Source organism: Rhipicephalus sanguineus, chromosome 10 (genome assembly GCF_013339695.2).
Source record: "Rhipicephalus sanguineus isolate Rsan-2018 chromosome 10, BIME_Rsan_1.4, whole genome shotgun sequence".
NCBI lineage: Eukaryota > Metazoa > Arthropoda > Arachnida > Ixodida > Ixodidae > Rhipicephalus > Rhipicephalus sanguineus.
The window spans coordinates 84289826-84314430 of record NC_051185.1 but is presented as its reverse complement, the minus strand read 5'-3'; the positions used below and the strand labels follow the sequence as shown (position 1 = coordinate 84314430).

At 46.2% G+C, this 24605-nt stretch overlaps 2 protein-coding genes across 2 annotated transcripts in view; one reads left to right on the top strand and one right to left on the bottom strand.

Annotated features, from left to right (window-relative positions):
* Positions 1–3243, bottom strand: part of LOC119372188 (receptor-type guanylate cyclase gcy-4-like) — a 26993-nt gene extending 23750 nt beyond the window's left edge. The window contains 1 exon segment of the mRNA XM_049420137.1: positions 3180–3243. Within this exon segment, the coding sequence (XP_049276094.1) occupies positions 3180–3243 (64 nt within the window).
* On the top strand, positions 3045–20955 carry LOC119406555 (uncharacterized). Its single transcript, XM_049420136.1, has 8 exons — positions 3045–3385; positions 4735–4954; positions 7323–7460; positions 7910–8178; positions 15401–15673; positions 17360–17524; positions 19658–19811; positions 20586–20955. Exons 1-8 carry the CDS (start codon positions 3259–3261, stop codon positions 20953–20955), a joined length of 1716 nt encoding a protein of 571 aa, XP_049276093.1. The 5' UTR covers positions 3045–3258.
* Positions 20956–24605: the final 3650 nt, after the last annotated feature.

The window sequence follows — 24605 nt, the reverse complement described above, 5'->3', positions numbered from 1 at the left end:
AATACATATGAGCGACATCATGATGGAACTAGGGGCGTGCGAATATAAAATTTTCAACTTCGAATCGAATTAGAATAATGAAATCCAAGTTCGAATCGAATATTTTTCGGATATTTTCGAATACGAATAGTACCACCGTTGACTTTTGCAAAAAAAAAAAAATCTTGTTTCTTTCCTTTAACCAGCCAGACACGAAAAAGTAACTTTGTTGTACAGTAGATGTTGTACAGGAAATGTATGCATTGTGCGACACTATTGTTCGACAGTACCACATCTGCAGTTATTAAATGTTGTTATCAAGGAATGGTAGCTGTTCGGTATGTTCACAATTCCTCCAGAAAAGTAAAACAGCCGCTCGCGAGACGCACTAGTGTTGATGTGTTTTAGCTTGTCATAGTTTGAACCTCTAAGCAGGGTATCTAAATTCGAATGGGAAATGACAACCGATCGGCGCGATGTCCAGTGCAGGTGCTTCATTAACCCAGGATAATTCTGGGTTTCGTTATTATTTTTTAGGCATCTTTTTTTTTTCATTTCGCGTTACCTGCTTATTTGTTTTGGTAGTCTTCCTCGGTATAATTTCGGCACCTTGTTCCAATGATGTGCTCGACCACTAACACATTGACACGTTTTGTCAACAACATTAGCACACTGGTTTAGCGTTTGCAAAAGTGCACAAAGTGGGGGGATCTGACAAATGAAGGCAATTTTTCTACTTATGCATCAAATTTTATTAAATTTGGCACATGTAATTGATCTCTTGTGCTGATTTCTTATTACTTGCTATAGTTTTTTTTAGTGACAGCATTTATAACATCCAGTCATATTTCATTACATTTTTACACACTATGTTCTAAAGGTTTCTCTTATGCTCTAAGGCTATTAAATTATTTTTTTCTTCCCCACTGTGCGGAAGAAAAAAAATGTGGAAAGCTTTGCATTACATTAACATGCAAGTAATTTTTCAAAAATTAATTACAAGAATATTTAAAGCAAGAAAGCAAAAATGAATAGCGTTATTGCACTCCTGAATGCTCCACGACTGACATGCAATAAACAGAATCCTTACATCACATTTTCATGGGGTACGATAGGAATGAATGAATAAAAGCGCACAAAAACACAACGCAGATAATTCGCTCCTAAGTTAATTCTCTGAAATTCGCTTGCAAAATCACTGGTAAGAACAAGTCCAAGAGCAAGTACAAAACTAAAATGTTGGACTTGTTCTTGTAGCAGCTTATTAACATGTGGTCATAAAGAGAAAAGCAGAACGATTTTCGGTGGTATGTTCCTCTTATTGTACTTTTCTTTCTATGTTACATTAAAAAAAAAACGTTTCTCGGTCGTATTTTGCTGTTGCTATGTGTTTTTTTTATTTATTACGCTTTCATTCCTATGTTATATCATCTGCAGTTGAAATACAATCTACTGTTGTATCGTACCATACTACGTAATACGCCCTTTACCATTGCACTGACACCAACTTCACCAATGTCTGCCTTAGGGAACCGGAGCTTTGTCAAGCCGAAGAACTTTCGACTTTTTCTCCAGTTCACCCTTTTTCACCTTATGTATGTAATGGTGAAAATAAAACTTTGATTGATTGATTGATTGATTGATTGATTGATTGATTGATTGAAAATCCACATGACCGGTAGTCATTATTAACTGGGGGCTTCATTTCTTTTTACGTTGGTGTGATTTTAGAATTTTGGTTTCAATATTTCTGCGTTACCAAGCACGGCTTCATGTGAACCTGAATTGTACCACCAGTGCTTGTTGACGGCATTTCATCTGTCCGCGGAATGCTTTGTCGCGTCTCTGAGGAGGCGCCGACGCGCGACGTTCTTGGTCGTACAGTTCGAGACACCGACGATGCGCGAAGTGTTGAATATTCGCACACCCCTGGTTGGAACCCATGTTGTACTTGCTAATTACTGATATTGTTTTTATATGGCACCACTTTCACGTTCTCGGAGAGCGAACGCATCTATGCATGCATATTTTGGAGGAAGAAGCAAGCAATTCGCTCAACAACTGAAACCTTTAAAAGCGGAGTCAATGGTTTATGGGACGCTCGAGAAGTTCTGCGCGGGACGCAGAACTTCTCAGACTTCCTCTCGCAAAGACACCATATCACTATTTTAAATGTCAGTAAACAGAGTATCTTCGCTGTATGTATTACGCACCATCGCCACAGTTGTCTTCGTTTTATTGTTGGTGTTTTTCCTCCGCCATCGTCCATAACATTCTAATATAAACAACTGTCCTCAATTAAATAATTGAAAAGTTACTTAACGAGCTTTTTGTTACTTAGTCACTTCGATGTCACTTTGGCTGCGGCAAAGTCTTTCCGTGTCGACGTAACGTTCCTGAAAACGACAGAAGCCTGACTGTCATAGGCTTTATAATCTATCTATCTATCTATCTATCTATCTATCTATCTATCTATCTATCTATCTATCTATCTATCTATCTATCTATCTATCTATCTATCTATCTATCTATCTATCTATCTATCTATCTATCTATCTATCTATCTATCTATCTATCTATCTATCTATCTATCTATCTGTCTATCTGTCTGTCTGTCTGTCTGTCTGTCTGTCTGTCTGTCTGTCTGTCTGTCTGTCTGTCTGTCTGTCTGTCTGTCTGTCTGTCCTGTCTGTCTGTCTGTCTGTCTGTCTGTCTGTCTGTCTGTCTATCTATCTATCTATCTATCTATCTATCTATCTATCTATCTATCTATCTATCTATCTATCTATCTATCTATCTATCTATCTATCTATCTATCTATCTATCTATCTATCTATCTATCTATCTATCTATCTATCTATCTATCTATCTATCTATCTGTCTGTCTGTCTGTCTGTCTGTCTGTCTGTCTGTCTGTCTGTCTGTCTGTCTGTCTGTCTGTCTGTCTGTCTGTCTGTCTGTCTGTCTGTCTATCTATCTATCTATCTATCTATCTGTCTGTCTGTCTGTCTGTCTGTCTGTCTGTCTGTCTGTCTGTCTGTCTGTCTGTCTGTCTGTCTGTCTAATCTTACAAAATGACATATTTCTAATCAACACGTAAGATAAGAGTGATCGTTCCTTCAAAAGAAACTCGAAGTTGCTCCTCGTATTGCTTAGTGAAATTCTTATCGCTACTCAGTGAAGTGAATCCAGGAGATTGCTCTTGTACTGCTGTCCCAAGATTCGTGCTGGGCTTGCAGCTCGACCCAGCTCGTGGCCTGCCATGGGTGAGCGTTTAACATGAGGAGTTCCTCCTGGTGCCTGTGTATCTTGGCGGTCTTCCTGAGCGCGTCGAGCCCGCCCGGAGAGTGCCGCTATGTCTCCATTGGCGACACCAGCCAGCAGGAGAACTGCTTCAAGAAAGGAGGTCAGTACGACCGCACGCGCTACTGCACTTGAGCGCCAAAGGTTGCGCACTGTATCGAATGGAGAGCGACTGCATGGGTGAAGCTAACTACCATTAGTTCACCTGTTGCTCGCGAAATGTACTCTTCAGCGCTATATACACGAACTAACGAGATGGTCAGATGAGTTGAAACAGAAGTACCTTAATTAAACGACGGCTTTTCTTTTTTTTTTTTTTTGGAGATGTTACAAGGTTATTTTGGTCGTTTGCCATCCTCCAAGCTCAATGTCCCCGGAGAAAAATAAATAAAATGTGGCCAGATAAGCTATAAGTGGCTTGACACAGTCAGTTCGATATACAGGTTACCTGAACAGGAATAAATGCCTCAGACAGGCTGACCCACATTTCGGTAGGTGGACCTATCTTCGTCAAACATCATCATCACCCATGAAATTAAGAATTCGCATAGCATCCGGCTTCATTAAGTCGTGATGTAAGTCGACTTCAGGCGTGCTTTTAGCGGTTGCTGTCTCACGCATGATCATGCGCGTAGGCGAAACTGTGTCGTGGTCTAGTAGCGTACTATGCAAAAGTACTATTCTGGACGCCGTCGGATACCGCCATATTGTGCGATGGCGTCATTATGAGCAAATCGGAACTTAACAAGGCGGTGAATTCGACACGGTGAAATTAGCATGCAACAATACACAGTGTGACTAAGCTATGGGGTCAGACCTTCTTTTTTCCTATCGCATTCCCATTTCGTCGTCTCCGTTACGACCGCCTCTTCTTCACAACGGTCAAAAAGTGCCCCATGACAAGCGCTCAATGGGTGCGCTTTTGTCCCGTCCCCCTCGCTTACAATCTGAGAGAAGAAGAGTGCGTTTCTTTCTATTTTCGGTGAGTTAAGGAGACACGTTCGCTCTCGCTCGGGTCCCACTACTCTCCGACGAGAGTATGATGACCACCAAAGAGAGTTCGTGTGTCTCTTTAAAGGGAGTCACATACGTGATAAGTGAGGACTCACAAAAAAAAGCCAACTCTCTTTCTTTTTTTTCCCCTTTTTTAGAGTGTATCTAACCAGCGTTATCGCTTCCTCTGTGCTTAGCGCAAAAGTGGAGCAACGGCCTGCCTCTTCCCGCTTCCCTGCAAAACATCAGCATAAAGTTCGCTTGGTATTACAGCTACAGCTGTGAACGCTGTCGTATATGTGATCACCTTGAATGTTCAGTGCACCGCACCTAGCAATTGCACCTGCAAAATACTATATCGAAGTTGAAGATTCGCAGAGGAGTTGCCTTCGCCTTGTGAGAACTGGTGGTTTCGTTGTCGAGCCTCGCGTAAACGATCTGTGCTTCTTCATTACGCAGTTGAACAGCCCGAGCCGGCACCGCGCATCATGTACGTTAATGGCCGTGCACACAACATCGTTGTCGAGACAAGCCAGAGGCCCACGCACCAGCTCGTCACGCATATGTTCTATATTATGGTTACCGAGCTTCTGGGCTACCGGGACGTAGACATCCTGACAACAAGCAGCATCGACCCGGAGTCCTCGCTGCAGAGACTGACCGGATGTGTCGATCTCAAGTGAGCTTGCTGTGCGTTTGCGTTGCTCCAAGTTGCGGCAGTGCCGGTGCGACGCACCCAAGGCGGTGTAACCTCCCCTCCTTTCTTTTCCATTAGTTCGTGGGCACATGTAAATGGTACCATACTGTTATTATAACAGAGCTGTTAGCCTCTAGTTGGTCGAGATTTTTTCTAGCGTTCTGTTCACATCAAAATTGTGATTATCATGAAAGACTGACAACTTCAAATTAAAGAAAAAAAAAACTACTGTGGCGGTCCAGAGAGTAGTTTAGCGAGGTGGGCGTATGGGTTGACGTCATTGCGCTCATAATATGGTATATATGGTACAGTGAAATAGGATAATGTTTTATAATATAATTGTTGTGTATGAAAGAAGATGAGGATGGTCGCGTGGGGACATTAAATAAAGATGACGACGTTCATGCATCGAATGCATCGTTCCTCTGTGTTCTAAATACAACAATAATATAATAATATACCCCCAGGGCCGGCGTGGTGCATACACCGACCCTGGTATGCGTGTATGTGCCACCGGTTCTCGAAACGACCCGCAGCAACCAACCACGCAGTACAGATAGTGCCTGGATTTGGTCTTGGCCGCAAACGTGTCTAAAGTGGTCGTTGAACCGATCGCAGCATATCACAGGGAACGCAAGGCGATCATAAGTATTACATTATTAGCTGTGGTGTTGGTTGTTCAACATCAGTTATGGATAGTGCTTGTCTAAAGTCAATTGTGGTAGTGGTGCTAGGGTCTAACAGCTTCGTTAGAGTAGATCCACTTTCACAGTGCGTGGAATGGAGGCGGAAATTTTTTCACTGAAAGACGAACAAGAGGTCGACAACTGTTCATGAAATACTGTAGGCTGCAAGTTTTCTTGTTCTTTGGTTCTCATTTCTTCCGTACAGTCGGGAATAGGGCGTAGTAGCCCAAAAAGCCAGATTGTGTCCTGCTGCGTCGTTAACTGGTTTCTCGGCGGTTCCGTCTCACCACTTTCGCGAAAATTTCATCGAAGAATAAAAACGAAAAAGGGCAACTTTTCACTTTTTTTCCCCATTTGTTCATACGGCAGCTTCCTCATTGAAGTTCCTCATTTCGGTCAATGGGGAACTTCAAAAATGATTTTCTTGCTTAAAACAAAAATGTAGTGATAAAACTTACCATACCAGAAGAAATATTTGTTTGCTTTTGATTGAGGTGGAAAGCTGATCTTTAGTCGGAGCGCCACGTGGTGTAAATTGCGTCTCAATAGAGACCGAAGTAAAATTTTTCTCATATTTGTGATTTCTTCTCGTAAGATTTACGAACTTCATTGGTCGGAAAATATTTTTAAGACAAGATATACTTTCCTTAGAGTAAGTATTGATCACTCAGATGTTCGTACATAGCGTGATTTTACGGGGGGGGGGGGGGATACAAACATAGAACATTTCGGCAAAATTTCCAAAGGCGTACTTTTGATTTTCGAAAACCTCACGCAAACGCCTCTGCTTAATATGTAAACCGAATTTAACATTGAAACTAGAAGCGATACTCTCAGCATAAATTTTCTGACAAACATCACTCAGACGACATTCTGCAAAATTCTGAAGGTTACAAAAATTTTTTTCTGACATTTTACTCGCGTCTATTGTGGACCGAATAAAGTTGTTTCAGTCAGTCAGTCTCTCCGAAATGTTCTATCAATTCATTGTTTTCAATGCAACAAATCAGCACGATTTTTTTTTCGAATATATTTGAGATGGCTGGGACATTTGGCGTCAAATGACCCAACTATTACAAGACCTGCATTTTGTTGTTTTTTTTACATATCTTTCTGCACACATTCTTCTAGAGCCTCCCCCCCCCCCACCCCGTGTTTCTGCTGAACAGCACTTAGGCGAATATATGCTGGCTGATCATTGTGCTTTCAATAAAAAGAGATTCGTCTCTCTCTCTCTTTTTTCTCTCTTATTCAAAACGCTTTAGTTTTGACACAAATTCTTTCCGGAATTGCCTTCAAAACATCTGATGGGACTATTTGTGTATTCTACTTCCACCCGCCACAGGAGAGGGAGCAGCTGTAAATTCGTGATTGCCTCTATTCGTCGAACTAAGTGCCGGACTACTCTCGTAATTCGTTCTAAGGAATTCTTACCGTTTTTCTAAGGGGAGAAGTCAAATAAATGCAAGCCTGTTAAGTGAATTGCAAGAACATGATGCCATTCTAGAATCATCGGTGCACCAAATCTGTTCCCGTTCATGCGACAGGCAAAAATAGTTTGTTTGTTTTTAATCCCACTAAAGCAAGATTTTACTCAATCGTCATGTGTTTTGCGAAGCGTCATCAGTTTTCTTTTCCATTCGCCGTTCTGTGCGGCCTTCCAGTGGTTGCAACGTCAGCGACGACTACGTTCCTGAGACTATGATAAACCTGGAACTCTGGATGGGACCTTCTTTTGACATTAAACCATGGCTGCGAACAGATCGCATCACGGACATTGGTCCTCTGAGTCCTCTCGGACGGTGAGTACGATGGTCTTTATGCTCGAAAGTAACATGGTTGGCATGTCATTGCTGCAGTGGTAAATTCAAATTCAGCATACTTTGTCTCAGCTCTCGTGTGCGAAATTAAATACATTCGTAATGCATTCTTCCTGCATTGCAGGACGCGTTTATATGAACGATCAGCTAAATTTCAATTTTTCAATTTCAGTTTTATTTTACTATCACATTAGTACATGATAGCATAGGAGCGTGCGGTAAAAGAGGTCTTTCGATAGCTTGGCAATGTCGTGGACAGCTATAACACCTTTAACACTTCGGTGGCATCGCAGTCGCATGAAATCGGACAAAAAAAGTAATATATTCAACGAGTGTAGTTCAGCCTCTGTACACTGTCTTCGTACCAGTAGCATGTGCTTGTCGGGCGATAACACAACATCCACCATGCCTCGCCGTTCAATCATACACAGGTACGGCTGGTACGTATCGAAACAAACGGCCCAAGAATACTGGAGCAAGTACAACATGGTGCTTGACCACTGGCGTTCGTACCGGTCGGCCAAAATGACGTCACAGCTGAACCTGCTCAAAGGCGACAAGCTACAGGGTCATCTGTCCAGAGGCGGCTACCTCTGCAACTTTACTGGCTGTCGAAACGGCGTCTATCGGTCCCCGTTGTGCGACCCGCTCAGGGATGGCCGGGGAGTCCCTTGCGCCACGCTCATCGCAGACTTTCCAGGTGCGATCGCAAAGTTGTTTTCCATGTCATGTACCGAGAGGAGTTGTATGGGTCCGATTACGATCGATAGTGGATTAAGCGGATGAAGCAAGAAAGGCAGGAAAGCAGGAGAGGGGGAAAGGCAGGGATGTTAACCACTTTAGGATAACCGGTATGGCACCCTACACTGGGTAAAGGGATGGGGAGAATATACTAAGCAGGTATAAGGGTGCGGAACGCATCAAGTTCGGTAAGGTTGAGAAGATCCCATAGCTGTTACAAGGAGTCCGATAAGGACCGATAGCCCCGCCACGGTGGTCTAGTAGTTATGGCGCTCGACTGCTGACCCGAACGTCGCGGGATCGAATCCCGGCCCCGGCGGCTGCATTTTCGATGGAGGCGAAAATGTTTGAGGCCCGTGTACTTAGATTTAGGTGCACGTTAAAGAACCCCAGGGGGTCGAAATTTCCGGAGCCCTCCACTACGGCGTCTCTCATAATCATATCGTGGTTTTGGGACGTTAAACACCAGATATTAATTAATAAGGACCGATAAAGTTCGGATGCGTTGGATGAGGTTCGATCGGGCAAGGACCGGCCTGATCGGATCCGACCGGTCTGGTCCGATAAGGTCAGATAAGAGTTAGGTGCAGTTCTATCGATCAACACAGTCGAACGCAGAGAAAAGCTTGACGTCGCCGCTGCTTACACATCAAGAAGCACGCTGAATTTGATATTGAAAAAAGAAAGAAAATAAGGCAGATCTCACGCACTGTGGGAATCGATGTAATGCTAAGCAGCCGGCAGAAAGCTGGTACATCGCCTTGTTTTGCCTTTGACACGAGTGAAGTCATTCATATCATGGTATCTAGTTCACTATATATCGCATGTTTGACATGCATGAATGCATGCACAATCCGGTATATACCATGCTAATGAAACCTATATTGTGGAATATACAATGCAAGACCTTTCATTTATGATCATCACACACTAGTGTCATGCCATACCAATTTTGGTATATATCCAGTTAACAAAACGGCCGGAAGCGCGCCATGACAGTGTCATGTAAATCATGTCGTATATGGCATGCATGTCATGATATTCATGATACCACCTCTCATTTATATTCGCCATACAGTCGCTTCGCGCAATACTAATATTGGTGTATATCAAGCTAACCAACGGCCGTGAGTGCACCATGAGCGTGTCATGTAAATCATGTCGTACATGTCATGCGTGTCATAGTTTTCATGTTACACCCTGTCATTTATGTTCGTCATACAGTCACATCGCGCAATACCAATTTTGGTGCATATCAAGAGGGCGAAACGCCACGAGTGCACTGTGAGCGTGGCATGTAAATCATGCCGTAAATTATATGCATATCGTGATTTTCAAGTTATCACCTGTCATTTATGTTTGCCATACATTCATGTCGCGCAATACCAATTTTGGTGTATATCAAGCGAGCGAAACAGCCGTGAGTGCACCATGAGCGTAGCATGTAAATCATGTCGTACATGACTTGCATGTCATTATTTTCCCGTTACCGCCTCTAATTCACGTTCATCATACTGTCTCGTCGCGCAACACCAATTTTGGTGTATATCAAGCGAGCGAAATGGCCGCGAGGGCACCATGAGCGTGTCATGTAAATCATGTCGTACATGAGTCGCACGTCACGATTTTCACGTTACCACCTCTCATTTACGTTCATCATACTGTCTCGTTGCGCAATACCAATTTTGGTGTATATCAAGCGAGCGAAATGGCCGCGAGTGCACCATGAGCACGGCATGTAAACCATGTACATGACATGCATGTCACGATTTTCTTGTTACCGTGTGTCATTTATGTTCGTCATACAGAAAGGTCTCATCATACCAGTTTTGGTATGTATCCTTTCATTTAAACGGCCACGAGCGCCCCAAGACCATGTAATGTAAATCATGCCGTACATGACATGCGTGTCATGATTTGCACATTAGGACCTGTCACTTGTGTTCGTCATACACTGTTGTCACGTGATGCCAATTTTGGTATATATCAAATTGACATGGTATATGTCAAAACAGCCGCAAAACTCCCAAGAACGTGGCATGTAAATCATGCTGTTCATGACATGCATGGCATAATTTTCATGTTATGACCTGTCAGAAACGGCCAGGAGAGCTCAAAGTCGTAGGCGGCTAGATAGATAGATAGATACGCTCAAAGTCGCAGAAGTTCGCTAACAAATGCTTCGCATTTAAAATCACACCATCTCCCGCTAACGGGGACCATTAGGCGATGCGAAGCAGCGTTTCGGCATGTCGAGCCCGCGTTTCAGGGGGGGGGAGTGGAAAGGGAAAGTGGAGAGGAGGTGGGAGTGAGGAAAAGGGAAGGGGGAGTGGAGAGGGGGAATGAAGAGGAGTTGAGAGGGGGAAAGGGGAAAGAGGAGTGGATAGGGGAAGGGGAGAGGAGGTGTGGGGAGAGGGTCTGCACATGCGCAGTAAGGGTGGTCACGCCGCACACCATCACCACCACCGGATTGAACTCCGCCATATGATGCTTCGCATCTAAAAACAAGGCCAAAATTAGAGCCAAAGAAGCCTAGAGGCTTCCGGCGCCCGACAAGTACAGCTGCGTATTAAGATGTTGAGCCGCAATTCACATCGATACCGTATTTTCTCGCCTATAACTCGCCCCTGCATATAACCCGCACCCCCAACTACCCAAACCGCGAAACAATAAAAACAAAAAAAAATCACCGCGTATTGCCGTGAAGCCATTTTCCTCGCATTGTCGTAATAGTGCCGTGAAGCCAACTTGCGCACCGATATTCGCATCTAAAGTGTTTACGTCGATCGAATTATTCGATATATCGAACTAATTCCCCCCTTTTTTTTTGGCGAGTTCGATATATGCGCGTTCGACTGTACTTTGCAAAAAAAATCTAGCTGCCGCTTACGGCGTTCATTTGTGGGAAGTGAAAGCCGAATAATAATCTAGTACCCTTCGAGGAAGCACCTGTGGAAGCCTTGTCTTAGAAGCCAGCTTGAAAGATATCATCTCGCCGAAAGCCTAAGATTCCTTATCAAACGCGAAAATTGACTGTCGACGTCCCGCGGCGTCGGGGAAACACGAGTGATGCAAAAACAATTATCACGTGATGAGGTCATCATATGACGTAATAATGACGTCACAGATAGCAAAAATATGTGACGTCACGTGACGTAATGTCACACATGACATCATAGCTCTCCGCCGCGGTGGTGTAGCGGCTACGGTGCTCGGCTGTTGACCCGAAGGGCGCGGGTTCGATCGCGGCTGCGGCGGCCGTATTTCGATGGAGGCGAAATGCTAGAGGCCCGTGTGCTGTGCGATGTCAATGCACGTTAAAGAACACCAAATGGTCCAAATTTCCAGAACTCTCCACTACGGCGTCTCTCATAATCATATCGTGGTTTTGGTTTGTAAAACCCCAGATATTATTATATTGACATCATAGCTTGGCCAAAGGTGGGCCGATCACGGAGGCAGTGCAAAACAAGGTGAGGTGCCTCCGATCCTGGAGGCAGTGCAAAACCATGTTATTGGCAGAAAGGTTTCGGAGGTTTCAATACACGGGCTGAGAAGAAAAAGAAGATGGCATTCGCGTTCGAGTCGTCTTAGATGAATCCATAAGGGACCATGGGAGTTTTTATGCACAGATCAGACCGAATGGTTAGACCATAGAGTTTCATACAATACCCTTGAGAGGAAACTCGCGCATGCGATCGTTCAGACCATGGGAAATGGGAAGTACAGGCTTCGGATCGGATAGCGTTAGCTAGCAAACCTGTCTACCAATGGACCTTTCCTACAGTTGACGTCAGTTTCCTTCTTCGCGAGGCGTGGGTTGGGGTGCGTTTCAGAAAGCATTCATAGCGCCCTTGTTGTTCAAAGAGGCTGAAGCACCGCTAGATCGAGACGCTCAAGCTTCGTGTGAACGTAGTCTGGATCGGCAAGGATTTAAGCAGGTTGTACATCAGTAAGCTTCTGCAGCGCAAACAAGCGTCGTGATATTTTTCAACTGGAGGCCCAGTGCCTGCGTTCAGGAACCATGATCTCGTGCGCATCGCCTCCCTCACTGCGAGGACCGTGCCCTGCGGGGAAATCTCACAAATCGAACTGTCCTTTCGGAGTCAACAACATGGAACGGGCAAGTTCACCTAAATGTTTGATCAAGCGCGTCTTACCAAAACTCGTTCAGGAGATCAGATGCAAAACGACGTACGAAGCTAACCGTAAGACGCATTCACACAGTCATCTCGGTAACGTGCTGCCTCCGGAGACTCGACTTCACGACAAAACAGAGATGCGTCAAAGGAGGCAGACCACTTGAATAAGACGCACTTGGTGCAACAATCGCTTTAGCAAAAGACGATTTATTTTATTTAATTCAAGTAGTTTCGGCAATATGATGTCCTCGGATATCGTATCGAGCATGTATTGCAACCTCGTTACACTGAATTCCCTTACAAAAATATTTGGTAACATTAATTGACGGTCTAAAGACAATTGTTACTAGAACCTACCAACAATCAAAAGAGTGTCTACTAACTGTCTTTAGACGTCTGTACCACAATCAATCAACGCTCTGGCTGCAATTGGCCACCAACTTTGAACAGACTCATGTTCATAGGTTGTCTGGTGACCTCGTAGTAACGCCCTATCAAAATGTTCAACAGACACCCCTATCACTGTGAGCAAAAAATGAAGCCGAAGTTTTAATGGGAGTATTATGGACTCGTCCTCTAGCGCACGCCCCTATGGGGTTTTATATACTCGGCAAACAAGCGTCCAGTGCGAATATCAAGAATTTAATCCATCCGAAGCTTTAAGGATCGGAGGGGAGCCTATTTGTACTTACATTCCCATAGGTGGAGCTTGAAGCGCTGTCGCAAGGAGCCCGCGTAGACACTAGCGCCAGAGAATTCCCCTCTAGGTATTAAATTAGCATCGAAACAAGCAAACTCGATCACACGGGTTACACAAACATGCACACAACATTCGCAAAGTATGCGCAGACAACACTCAATTCACTGACAACCGCTCGCCAAACCCGCTCTTCACAACCAATTTGGTCACCGAGTATATATAGGCACCACATACTTGACCTCCAATGTAGCTCAGATGGGACACTTCTTTTCCGTGTAATTAAGCAGACAAGCATTCATGGCGTACGCCTTGCTAAAGCGGTGGGCTTATAGATACCAGATCTGAGACACCTCAAGCTTCGTGTGAACGTAGTCTGGATCCGGCAAGGATTTAACATACAACGACTTTTTTTTTTCAGTAAGCTTCTGCAGCGCAAACAAGCGGTGAGTATTTTTCAACTGAAGGCCCAGTGCCTTGACGGTTCTAGGAACCATAAAATAGATCTTGTGCGCATACAAAGCCTTCCCTCAGTAAGCGAGGACCATGCCCTTTAGACGGTCTACATAAAATCCCCAGTCTTATACAAAAGTAAGAAGCAGGCCTTTCAGGATGGTCTAACATACATGGAACGGGCAAGTTTATACACCTAAATGTAAGATCAGCGGTAACTTTCAGGAGATGATGTCTACATAAAATATTTATACGAAAACCGTAAGAAGCAGGCCTTCAGACGGTCATCTCGGTAACATGTGCAGCTGGAAACTCGCACAACAGATGCTTATACAAAGGGAGCAATAATGAGAGCAGGTCTTTAGACGGTCTACATAAAATAGTGCTTTATACAAAAGTAAGAATGAGGTCTTTAGACGGTCTATTGAATTCAAGTTACTAGATCGGCAAATGTTACTAGATGGTCACTCGGATATCGTCAATCGAGCATGGTTACATAGGTGGTCTACCTCAATGTTACTAGCCATTTTTGTAAGGGAAGCCTTCATTATGGTCTTTAAAGAAAATGCTTAAGCGTATTCCTTATTAGAGCAATTCATCATTTTGACCATTTATATACAGATAAACACCATCCAATCACGATCATACGTTTCCTCTTTCAAACTTACTACTAAAAAATTCACGTTCACGCAGAAAAGCCGCCGATAACTTGTCCAATTCAGTGAAATTGCCTCGTCGCACTCTTTCTAATCAAGACTCATGCTGCGAAAATGTTGTACAATGCCGCACTTACTGTTAATAAGTCATGATCTTATTAAGGAAAAAAATGTTGGTGACATAACCGCATGCAACGTGTGAACAAAGATTGCCAATATAACTCGAGAAATGGCCCAGATGCCACATCAAGTTAGTGATGTAAGTGGGATCGGATCTTCCAAAACAAGTTGCTTTGTTAAACGAAAAAGGAATAAACTAAGTGGACGCTATAGTAGAAACTCTTTTTTCCGCTCAACAGTGTAACACGCTGGACCTGACTGATCCAACAGCCAGCGATTCTGGTCTGCCTAAACAGCTCCGTTTCGCATAAACCAAGATGGTTAACAGTCGGCATTTGAAATTAGGCATGTCACGTTATAGTGTAATAAATCGTAGACAAACTCGTCCAATATCTGCTATGCCACTGTTGCTTCCGTGGTTTCACACTTCTTCCTGGAGCCGCCGTAATATGCAAGAGAATAAACTTTATTGAAGAATACGCAAGAACTGCTGTAGTAGCGGCTAAGCATTTTTTGCTCGCATTGCTTATCAGTGGCCATTTGAAGCAGCCAGTACACTGTGGCCACTTGGTGTAATCATGTGTTTGACAGAAAACCGTCTGGCTAGCTAAAACCGTATCATAAGTGCTGCCACTGACAATAAGTCACGAATAACAAGGTTGTAACTTACGTTTGCCATAAAACTTGCATGTATGTCTCACTTCAAGTATGCTTTTGGATTACTCTTCCCTAAGCGATTATTCGGAAGGTCTTCTATTCCCAGGGTAGAGAAGTAAGACAGTTTAACCCCCTTGTCTTTCCTTTGCAAATTTGCATAGCATTCTAGAAGCGAACGCGAACCAAATAGCAAAGATCGTCTCGAATATCCGTGCATCCCAACAAACTTTTTTTTTCTTTTTCATCGTGTCCGCAGCTAGTGCGCCAATTATTTCTCGTCCTTTTATCACTGTCCGGTAAGGGCGCGTCCGCAAGGACAATTGTATATTACAGAGTGTAAAAAATCGTAGACCTTATAATTCCCTGCACCCACAAACCCGTGCTACGTAGGCTGCCTGCAGTGCGTGCAGTAATATGCTGGTGTTCTTTCAACCGAGGTGCGCTTCGTGCAGGTAGCGTGGACGAAGCTGAAGGATACCGCTCCGGACGTTAATCATCTGGTGGAGAAGATGACCTTCTCCCAGCAGGAGTACGGAAAGCTTCTCGAATTCTACCAGAACAAAAGGCAGCAGCACAAGAGTTTCCATCAAATGGCGTGCTCCTTTCTACACGATAACAAGGCTCTGCTGCGTCAGTTCTCGGTGCGGGTCGCCGACAAGCCCCTGCTCCACATAGGCGGTATCTTTCCCATCTCAGGCATCTATAATCGCGTGGGCGGCGTGCTTACAGGTTAGTTACTTGGTCATCAGCCACATGATGGGCGTTATAACTTATCATACGTAAATCGCGGGTGGTCGCGTGTGTATGAAAATGTATAGCTTATCACATAATGTTTGCGAATCTTTACCTCCTCCTCACCTTGCATGGAATGTATTCTGCAGCCCTTATTCGCAAACTTCTCTCGTCACTAGAATATTGAGCTTCAGTCATCTCCCCCCGTGGTGACCTTGTGTTTCTCGGAATTAGCAAGTCTCTGTTTATTCGGGAACAGTGGAAAAACAATACGAAGAATACTTAATTTAATATACATCTAGCAGCTGTGACTGCTGTCGCTTAGACTTTGTGCCAGCAGAAGGAATACAGAAGAATACGGAGTACGTGAGAGGTAGCATAGTCTGGGTAAAGTATTTACGCTTGTAAACAACAGAACGCGTGTTAGCGTAGACCATAGCACGCTTGCATTGTCATTGCTTGGCCGTAGGAGCCTGTGTTCCTGCTCTCCAAGGGATTCTGTGCGTCGTTTACTATTACTGGGCTACTCGCTGTCTAGTCCGAGTGTTTTCCCAGCCGCTTCCAGATGCCGTCCGTAGTGTGGATCTCGGTGACTGGGAAAGGTAGCTTCTTTGCACGCATTCTACGTTTTCCTTGCGTTTGCTTTTGCACGCTTTCTTCTGCTCCCATTTTCTACAATTTGCCCATTAGGTAAACATGTGCTCTCTATTTCATGTTAAGTTTAATCACTGGTCAGAACAATATTCTTGCTTTTCGGTATTTACTTACTTTTCCTTGCGTCACTTTTTGTAATGTAATCTTTCACGCCGTAAGTTTTTGATACGCTTCTGCGTTGGTCGATTTATTGCTTCTGTCCTGATATGCGCGAACTTTGTTATAGGAAGACACCTGATAATGTAATAACTGGCGTGCTAAGAAGTGTGATCGAGCGCTCCGGCCTTCGCAGCGTAGCTACGCCCGCCCACAACCTTCAAATAGATGTCCTGAGGAACACGGTTATGGTACATCTGTGACGTAACTTTACAAGGAGCATACTCCCTTCCGTTCATTATTTAGTATACAGATTGCGTTTCTTAATATCTGTCACCCCTCGCACTCCATGTAAGCTTCGCGCACAGCAAGATCTCAAACTTTGGCTTTCGTCTCAAGCTCAACCAGACTTCGAGAGCTATATGTGTGACATGCGCTCCTGCACTATATATTTTTTTCGTTTGCTCATAACTTTCATGATGTGAAGGGCTCACGTCCTCTTCCCCTTCTCTGCCTCTCGCTTTTTGCTTCTGGCTTCATGCTAAGAAGCGCGATCGAGCAGTCCAGCCCTGACTCAGAGGGGCCGGGCGTATACCCTTGCGCCTTTCATTGGCTGCCGTCGTTGTGTTTCACCTGTAAATGTTGCAAACCAAGAACATTCGCTTTCTTTTTCACTTTGCACGAAGCTTGCCAAATTCTTGCACATCACTTCGAAATTCCTGCGGCAGTCGCCGGCGGACAGCGGCGAACATCAAAACGACTAGGGTGTGGGCCCATGACGACTGTGGGCAAACGTATCCAACTATGATTGTGCTTTGTGCATGCTGGTGGTCTCTTTGCGCGAGCGTCATCGACATTCGCCCTTGTTCCAGTGGAAATGCATGCCCACGTCACACGCACTACATGTATGCGTCATTTGTGTTCCTGATGCAGCGGCACGCATGGCCATAGACAGCATTAATCGAAAGGAGAATATCCTCAAGGACTTCAAGCTTGAGATCCTCGAAGGGGATGGTCAGTGTGCTCAGGACGTGGTCATGAAACGATATATCAACTACGTCACCAATTCCACCTACAAGAGCTTGATCGGCATCCTAGGTAAGCCATGCTTGCAGAAAACCTCACTTGTAGGACATTGTGGGTGTGCATGACTGGTAAATTTCATGGTGGCTGGGGCTGGGCATAACTTGCTCACTGAGGACTGACTGAAGGACTAGTTGGTTCATTATCAAAGACAAAAAAAACAGCGCTTTAAAACGGGACAAAAGGGAAGGATCACGCACGCACGCACGCACGCACACACGCACACACGCGCACACGCACACACGCACACACAGCGCCACACGCACACACACGCGCACACACACACACGCGCACACACACCACACACGCGCGCACACACACACCACACACACACAACACACACACCCACACACCACACACACACACACACACACACACACACACACACACACACACACACACACACACACACACACACACACACACACACACACACACACACACACACACACACACACACACACACACACACACACACACACACACACACACACACACACACACACACACACCCACACACAACACACACACACACACACACACACACACACACACACACACACACACACACACACACACACACACACACACACACGCGCGCGCGCGCGCGCGCGCGAGAACACTGCACTGTCACAGAAACAGCGCTCTAAGACGGGGCACACGGGTACAACCACACAGACACACTACGCTGGCTAACAACTACGTGTTTATTATATTTCTGAGCCTTTTGTACCGAGAGTTAAGCCAGTATCAACAAGGTCGTCAAGGAAAACACACAAAGGACGAACGGGAAAGAAAAAGAAAATTACACCATCTCCCGCTAAAGGGACCATGAGGCGATGCGAAGCCGGAGCACTTGCACGATCGCGTTCCGTTGGCGATCGTCGGGCATGCTACCGACCTCGCGTCGTGGAACGCGAAGAGGGACGCTACACGCGTCGTATCTTCCATCTAGCCTGGCCGTTAATTCTCACAGGGCGAGCGGGGAGCGCGGTCGACAGGCGGGCGAAGGGGGGGCAGCGTAGGAGAGGAGAGAGAAGGGGAGGGGACGCGCATGCGCTCGAGCTCACCGCGGCGTTGCGCAGGAGAGAATTTCGGCATGTCTAGCCCGCGTTTCAGAGGAAGAGTGGAAAGGGGGGAGGGGGAGAGGGGTATGGGGAGAGGGAGAGGGATTAGGGAAAGTGGGAGGGGAAGGGGAGAGGGTGAGTGAAGAGGAGGTGTGTGGAGAGGGTATGCGCATGCGCAGTAAGGGTGGTCACGCCGCACACCACCACCACCACCACCGGATTGAGCTCCGCCTTAAGATACCTCGCATCTAAAATTATTTACGCTCAGCGCATTCTTGTTACAATGCAATAGCAAGAAAATCAATTTCGTTCTAGGACAACTTTGGAGACGGGATGCTGACGCAATCAACATTTCAACGGTTAATCTCAAAGCCTCTACCTGCTGCACTTCTCGGGGTGTCTATGCACAGCTTCACGTTGCAAAAACGTAGGCGTACATCCACGCTGTCGACAAAGAAAGATAAGATTTTCAGATAGCGTTTTTTTTACGTTGTTGTTATGCTTTCTTAGTCTATCGTTGATACGTCCACCCGACGTATCGTCTGGCAGTCAGATGGATAAACCACACTTAGGCTTAGCGCTTGGGCCTTAGCGCTTTCTTCTGCACCGCGTAAGTTACTTGGTTTGTGCACTAAGGTCAATTCTGACACGCGCACGCAACGAGCGTACGTAACCAAGCACAAGAACCGTTTTGTTGACTGTGTGCAAGAGTTCATGTATTCGGCGCCGTTGTAATGTGGAAAATGCAGGTTCTGCTCAAAGGTAACATCTAAGCTCTTAACACGAGGATCTTATGCACTGCGCTGTGGCAGCCTACAGAATGAAGACTGTCCATTCCGCCTGAACATCCCCCCAACCTGCAGTCACAACGGCATTTTAGCATACTCTGTTTCATGACTACAAGTACAGATTTGTGTTTCTCCGGTGTAACATTAGTGACTTCCTTTTCTTTGGGCACACGACGTGATAGCATAGATCACTCATGCTTGATTATTTGCACTTACCGTTTCACAGCAAATATGACATGATTCCTATGTTAGGCTCTCATCTTGGCACGATCAAACCTCCATGCTCATTTCAGGGCCTGCCTGCACCGAGACCCTAGAGCCGATCGTGGGCGTGGCGCAGCACTACAACACGCCTATCATTAGCTACAGCGCCGAAGGGGCCCTCTTCTCCAAGCGCGAAAAGTACCCCTACTTCTTCCGCACCATTCCTGAGAACCATATCTACAGGTACGTGAGTCGTCTGCAAGCGAGTACCCCGCGTGGCTGCTGCCGTGCCGCGTAACAGCCGCGTAAATCAGTGCCTCCTCTATTTTTGGAGCGCTGCGTAAATTCAACTATCGATAGGCGCCTGTCGCCGGTTTCTCAACCTTCTGTAGCCGGCAAACGCGCTTGCGTATACTCGCATTTTGCTATTACTCGCAGTACTCACATTGCTTCATCCAAGCTGCCAAAGGTTCAGGCGGGTCTCACTGTAGTCCTCCCCGTAATGTGTCATGTTTCATGTATATGCGCTCAGCTTATGACCGGAGATGCGACAGCGCTCACCTAAATAACATTTTGCAGGGCATCGATGTTTAACTGTTAACTGGCTGTGGCAAAAAGAAAACGTCATTGTGTGATAGGAGTAGTTATCAGTTCGATCTGCATTTTCGACCGTTGCTCGCGTTACATGAAATAAGAGTGCCTGCGTGCATGACCTGCGCCTTGAGGACGTTAGTCCCACTAATGACTTTATAATATCAGATAAAAAAGAAACCCTCAGTGCTCTCGGTGGTGAAACTCCGGGCCGTGCATTACATTCGATGTATACGTAAAGTTGCCGTAGCGGCACGCGTTTAACGTTCTTTTTCCAGGAAGGGTTCATACTGGAAAAGTAAATGCTTGAAGTTAGGAGCATGGAGGTAACATATGCTGCAGGAAGCATTCACAGTTCGCGCTTACTGCTCCCGCGAGGTCCTCTACCGACCATGTCATCAGACAGCGTCCTCATGCTGTGCGCAGGTTTGTGTACCTAAAGTTGCTGCAGGCTCTGAAGTGGCGGCGCCTGGCAGCGCTCACCGAGGATGGCCACAAGTACAGCGAGTACTTGAACCTGTTGCACGATGACATGCAAAAGCTAGGCCTCAACTTCGTTACCAACCGCAAGTTTCCCCACGACCACGGCACGCACAATGGCACGCACAGGTCTCAAGACATGTCCCAGTATCTGGCTGACCTAAAATCGCGCAATGCGCGCATCATCATCGGTGGCTTCGACGAAGATGCCGCCCGCGCCATCATGTGCGAGGCCTACAGGCAGGTACGCGGCAACTCCCAGTGCGCGCAGCTCCCTGGTGGCTGCTGTGTGCCTCGGGGACGAGCCGTGGGTTAGCGAGAACAAGTTGTTGCCTCTAATATGACCTTACTTTGTCTTGCATGTTGCACTCGGTCGGGCACTAATGATTTGAAGTGCCCCTTTATTGCCACACCTTTAGATCTGCGTTCTGTTCTCGACTGGCACGTCTAACTAACGTAACGCCCGCGACAATTATCCGACAGGCCTAAACGCATCTGCAGCAACAAAACTATATGTATACGTCTGTCTCTGTGTCCTTCCACTCAGTGAAATATCCTTGCATCGATCGGCCCCAATTTAAACGTGTAACCTTCACAGGCCTCTCAAAGAGATGATCTTTCGTTAATATGTCACAGCACGACTCACGACTGTGTATCCTTGTCTTAAATTCTTTTTTTTAATTGTGAGAAAAAAAGGGGGGGAGGAGTGGGAGGTGGATCCTTTGTAACGCATATTCTCAATTTTATTGACTATGCACTATGCATATTGATTTTGTTTACACGAGAGAGAGAGAAGCAAGAAGAGACAGTAAGGTTAACCGGACGCACGTCCGGTTTGCTACCCTACACTGGGGGAAAAAGAGATGAAGAGGGGAGGAGAAGCATAAAAGGAAAGAACACTTGTTGCGTGTGCACATCAAGGGGCACACCATGCAAGTCTACAAACGGTAGCAGAGCACTGTCAACTTTAAGTGCTGTAGCGAGGCCGGCTGTCGGGTGAAGAACAACTTTATTGCCGTTTGGTTAGAGCTATATAAAGAGAAGCGTGACATGACATGTCACGTGATTACAGGTGTTAGGTGACGGCTGCACACCCAGCCGTGCTACATCTTCCTTCAATTGGGAACAAATTAATTATGCCTTTCCGGCTGCGGGTATCGACAGGGCTGGCGGCGAGTTCTGGTGCTTCGGCGTAGCTCTTGAGGAAAGTGGTCTCTCTGGGGCCATCGTCGCTGTGCGTCGTCCTCTCCCTCAGGTGTTCTCTGTGCGCCTGAATTCTCGACCATCTTCTGTCTTATGATTGCTGACCGGGGCGTGTTGCTGGCCTGAGAAGTACCGCAGGCGACCACGTTCGCTGGAGGGTGTCGTATGTGGACACTGGCTGGCCTGGAGAAAGGGGCGGTAGATCGTTCGTTCCACGGTTGTAATGCACCTTCTGGCTTTGACGGATCTCCTGGAGCCTGCTGTGAACGGTTTTGCTTGGAACTGCCTCTGGTTCCAGGTGGCTGGTTGGTACAGGCAATAGGGTCCTGGTCTGCCGTCCCATGAGTCTCTGCACAGGGGACCTAAGAACATCATCTCTGGGGATGTTGCGCCATTCTAGCAACGCCATATAAAAATCAACCCTGCTGCGTGAACATTTCTTTAGAAGCTTTTTTGCCTCTTGTACGGCTCTTTCAGTCATACCATTGGAGCGGGGATGATAAGGGCTTGTCGTAATATGGGTAACGCCTAGTTGTTGCAGGAACTCTTTGAAAAGCTGGCTGTTGAATTGCGGGCCGTTATCACTGCAGAGCTGCAACGGTAAGCCATGTGTGGCGAACAATTCTGTGCACCATAATGTCAGAGCACTAGCAGTGCTCTGCCGGAGTTCACGGATTTCAAAAAAAGAAAGAATAGTAGTCTACTATTATGGCAATTCCCGGCCCTCATGGAAAACAGTCCATGCCAACAAATTCCCGGGGAAGCTTTGGGATGTCGTGGCTATGAAGAGGCATTTTGGCATTCCGCGGTTGATACTTCTGACAGACCCTGCAGTTTTTGCAAAATTGCTCTATCTCGCGCGACATATTTGGCCAGTACATGATGTCTCTAGCCCGCGCCTTCATCTTTTCAACTCCCGGGTGCGCAGCATGAAGCAGCAACATAATTCCGTGTTTCTGTGAAGTTGGTATAACTACCATGTTGCTGCGAAAAAACAAGACCATCCTGTGGTGCAATTCCTCTTTGTAGGACCAGTACTGACGAACACTTTCGGGCACCTCGCTCTTTTCAGGCCAGCTTGTTTCGGCGTAACCTCGAAGCTTGACCAAGGCAGGATCGTCATTCGTTGCCGCACGGAGGTCCCTCAGGCGCTGCTGCGAAGCTGAAATGTATTGAAGCACATTCACGTGAAATTGCTCCGTTTCTTCTTGCATGAGCTGTTTGCTGGGAAACCTAGATAAGGCGTCAGCTAGAAAAGCTCTTTCCCTGGCTTGTAGATCAAGTTAATGGATATCGCTTCAAAGTCAAACGCATGCGCTGCAGGCGAAGTGGACATTGATGAAGTGGTTGCTGAATATCGGCACCAACGGGCGGTGATCGGTCTCAACAAGCACAGTTTTTCTTGGCCGAAGACTATAATCATGGAACTTGACGCAACCATGCACAATGGCTAATGTTTCCTTTTCAATTTGAGCGTAGCGCTGCTGTGCCTCTGTTAGTGAACGTGACGAGAATGCGGCGGGACGGCCGTCTTGAATAAGCACAGCGCCAACGCCCATTTGGCTGGCATCAACCTGATAGGACGACATGGCTTATTTTGCGTCGAGAAAGCAAGAACTGGTGCATTTGCTAAGCTTTCACGCAACGTTTCATAACCCCGTTGCTGAGGCGTCAGTCCAAACCCACGCAATGTCTTTGTGCAAAATGTTTTAGGGGGGCAGTCACGTCGGACATGTTAGGAATGAAACGGTGTACATAATTCAGCATGCCTAAAAAGACTTGGAGTTCCTTACAATTCTTGGCTCTTCCATTTCCAGTATGTCCTTCACTCGACCTGGGTCCAGGCGGAGGCCTTCAGTGCTAAGAATGTGCCCGAGGTAGCGGACTTCAGGCTGCAAAAAAGTGCATTTCTTTAGATTAAGCTTGAGGTTGTTTTCGCGACAGCGTAACACAAAAAGATGACAGGTTGTGGTCGTGCTCCTCTTTTGTGCGGCCCCACAAGCAGTATGTCGTCCATTATCACGACTACGACGGCAAGCCTTCCAGAATGCGATGCATAGCTGCTTGAAAGATTTCTGGAGCTGACGCGATGCCGAAGGCATTCGAAAAAACCGATAGCGCCCATACGGCGTGCTCATCGTGCAGAGTTTTGAGCTTGATTCTGTTAGCTTAATTTGCCAGAAACCTGACGCTGCGTCGAGTGTTGAGAAGTACCTGGCACCAGATATCGGTGAGGCTGCGTCTTCTAGGGTCGCATTGGGTAATGTTCCCGCAGCAGCACTTGTTTAGCGCAGTAGGATCCAGGCAAATTCTAACCTTGTCTTCTTAACGACTGTAACCAGTATGGTTAGGACCACTCGGTTGGCTCCGTTACCTTGGTTATGACGCCTTGGGTTTTCCCATGCGCTGCAGCTCGGCCTTGACCTTGTCCTGAAGAGCCACGGGGACTCTCCTCGCTGGAACGACGAACGCCCACTGCGCCTGGCTTGAGCTTCATGTCGTACTCGAAGTCTTTTAGCTGCCCGAGTCCTTCGAAGACGTCTGCAAAAGGTTGCACTGGCGGGTATCTCGCATACGGTAGATGAAGCCAAGACTTCAGCTGCTGCACCACTCAAGGTGGCAGGGACGTCTTCTTCGACAATAAAAAACATTGTTCTTTGGTTCTGGCATTGGCCGAAAGTGTCAAGTGAACTTGCGCATGCGCGGCTTGTTGTGTGCCCAAAAAATGCTGTGAGCTTAACATTGCAAGCTTGCTGAGGTTTA

Coding starts and splice junctions, on each gene's coding strand:
- LOC119406555 (XM_049420136.1), top strand. CDS start 3,259: ATGAGGAGTTCCTCCTGGTGCCTGTGTATCTTGGCGGTCTTCCTGAGC. Junction 15,674..17,359: donor CGTGGGCGGCGTGCTTACAG/GTTAGTTACTTG, acceptor TTCCTGATGCAG/CGGCACGCATGGCCATAGAC. Junction 17,525..19,657: donor GAGCTTGATCGGCATCCTAG/GTAAGCCATGCT, acceptor TGCTCATTTCAG/GGCCTGCCTGCACCGAGACC.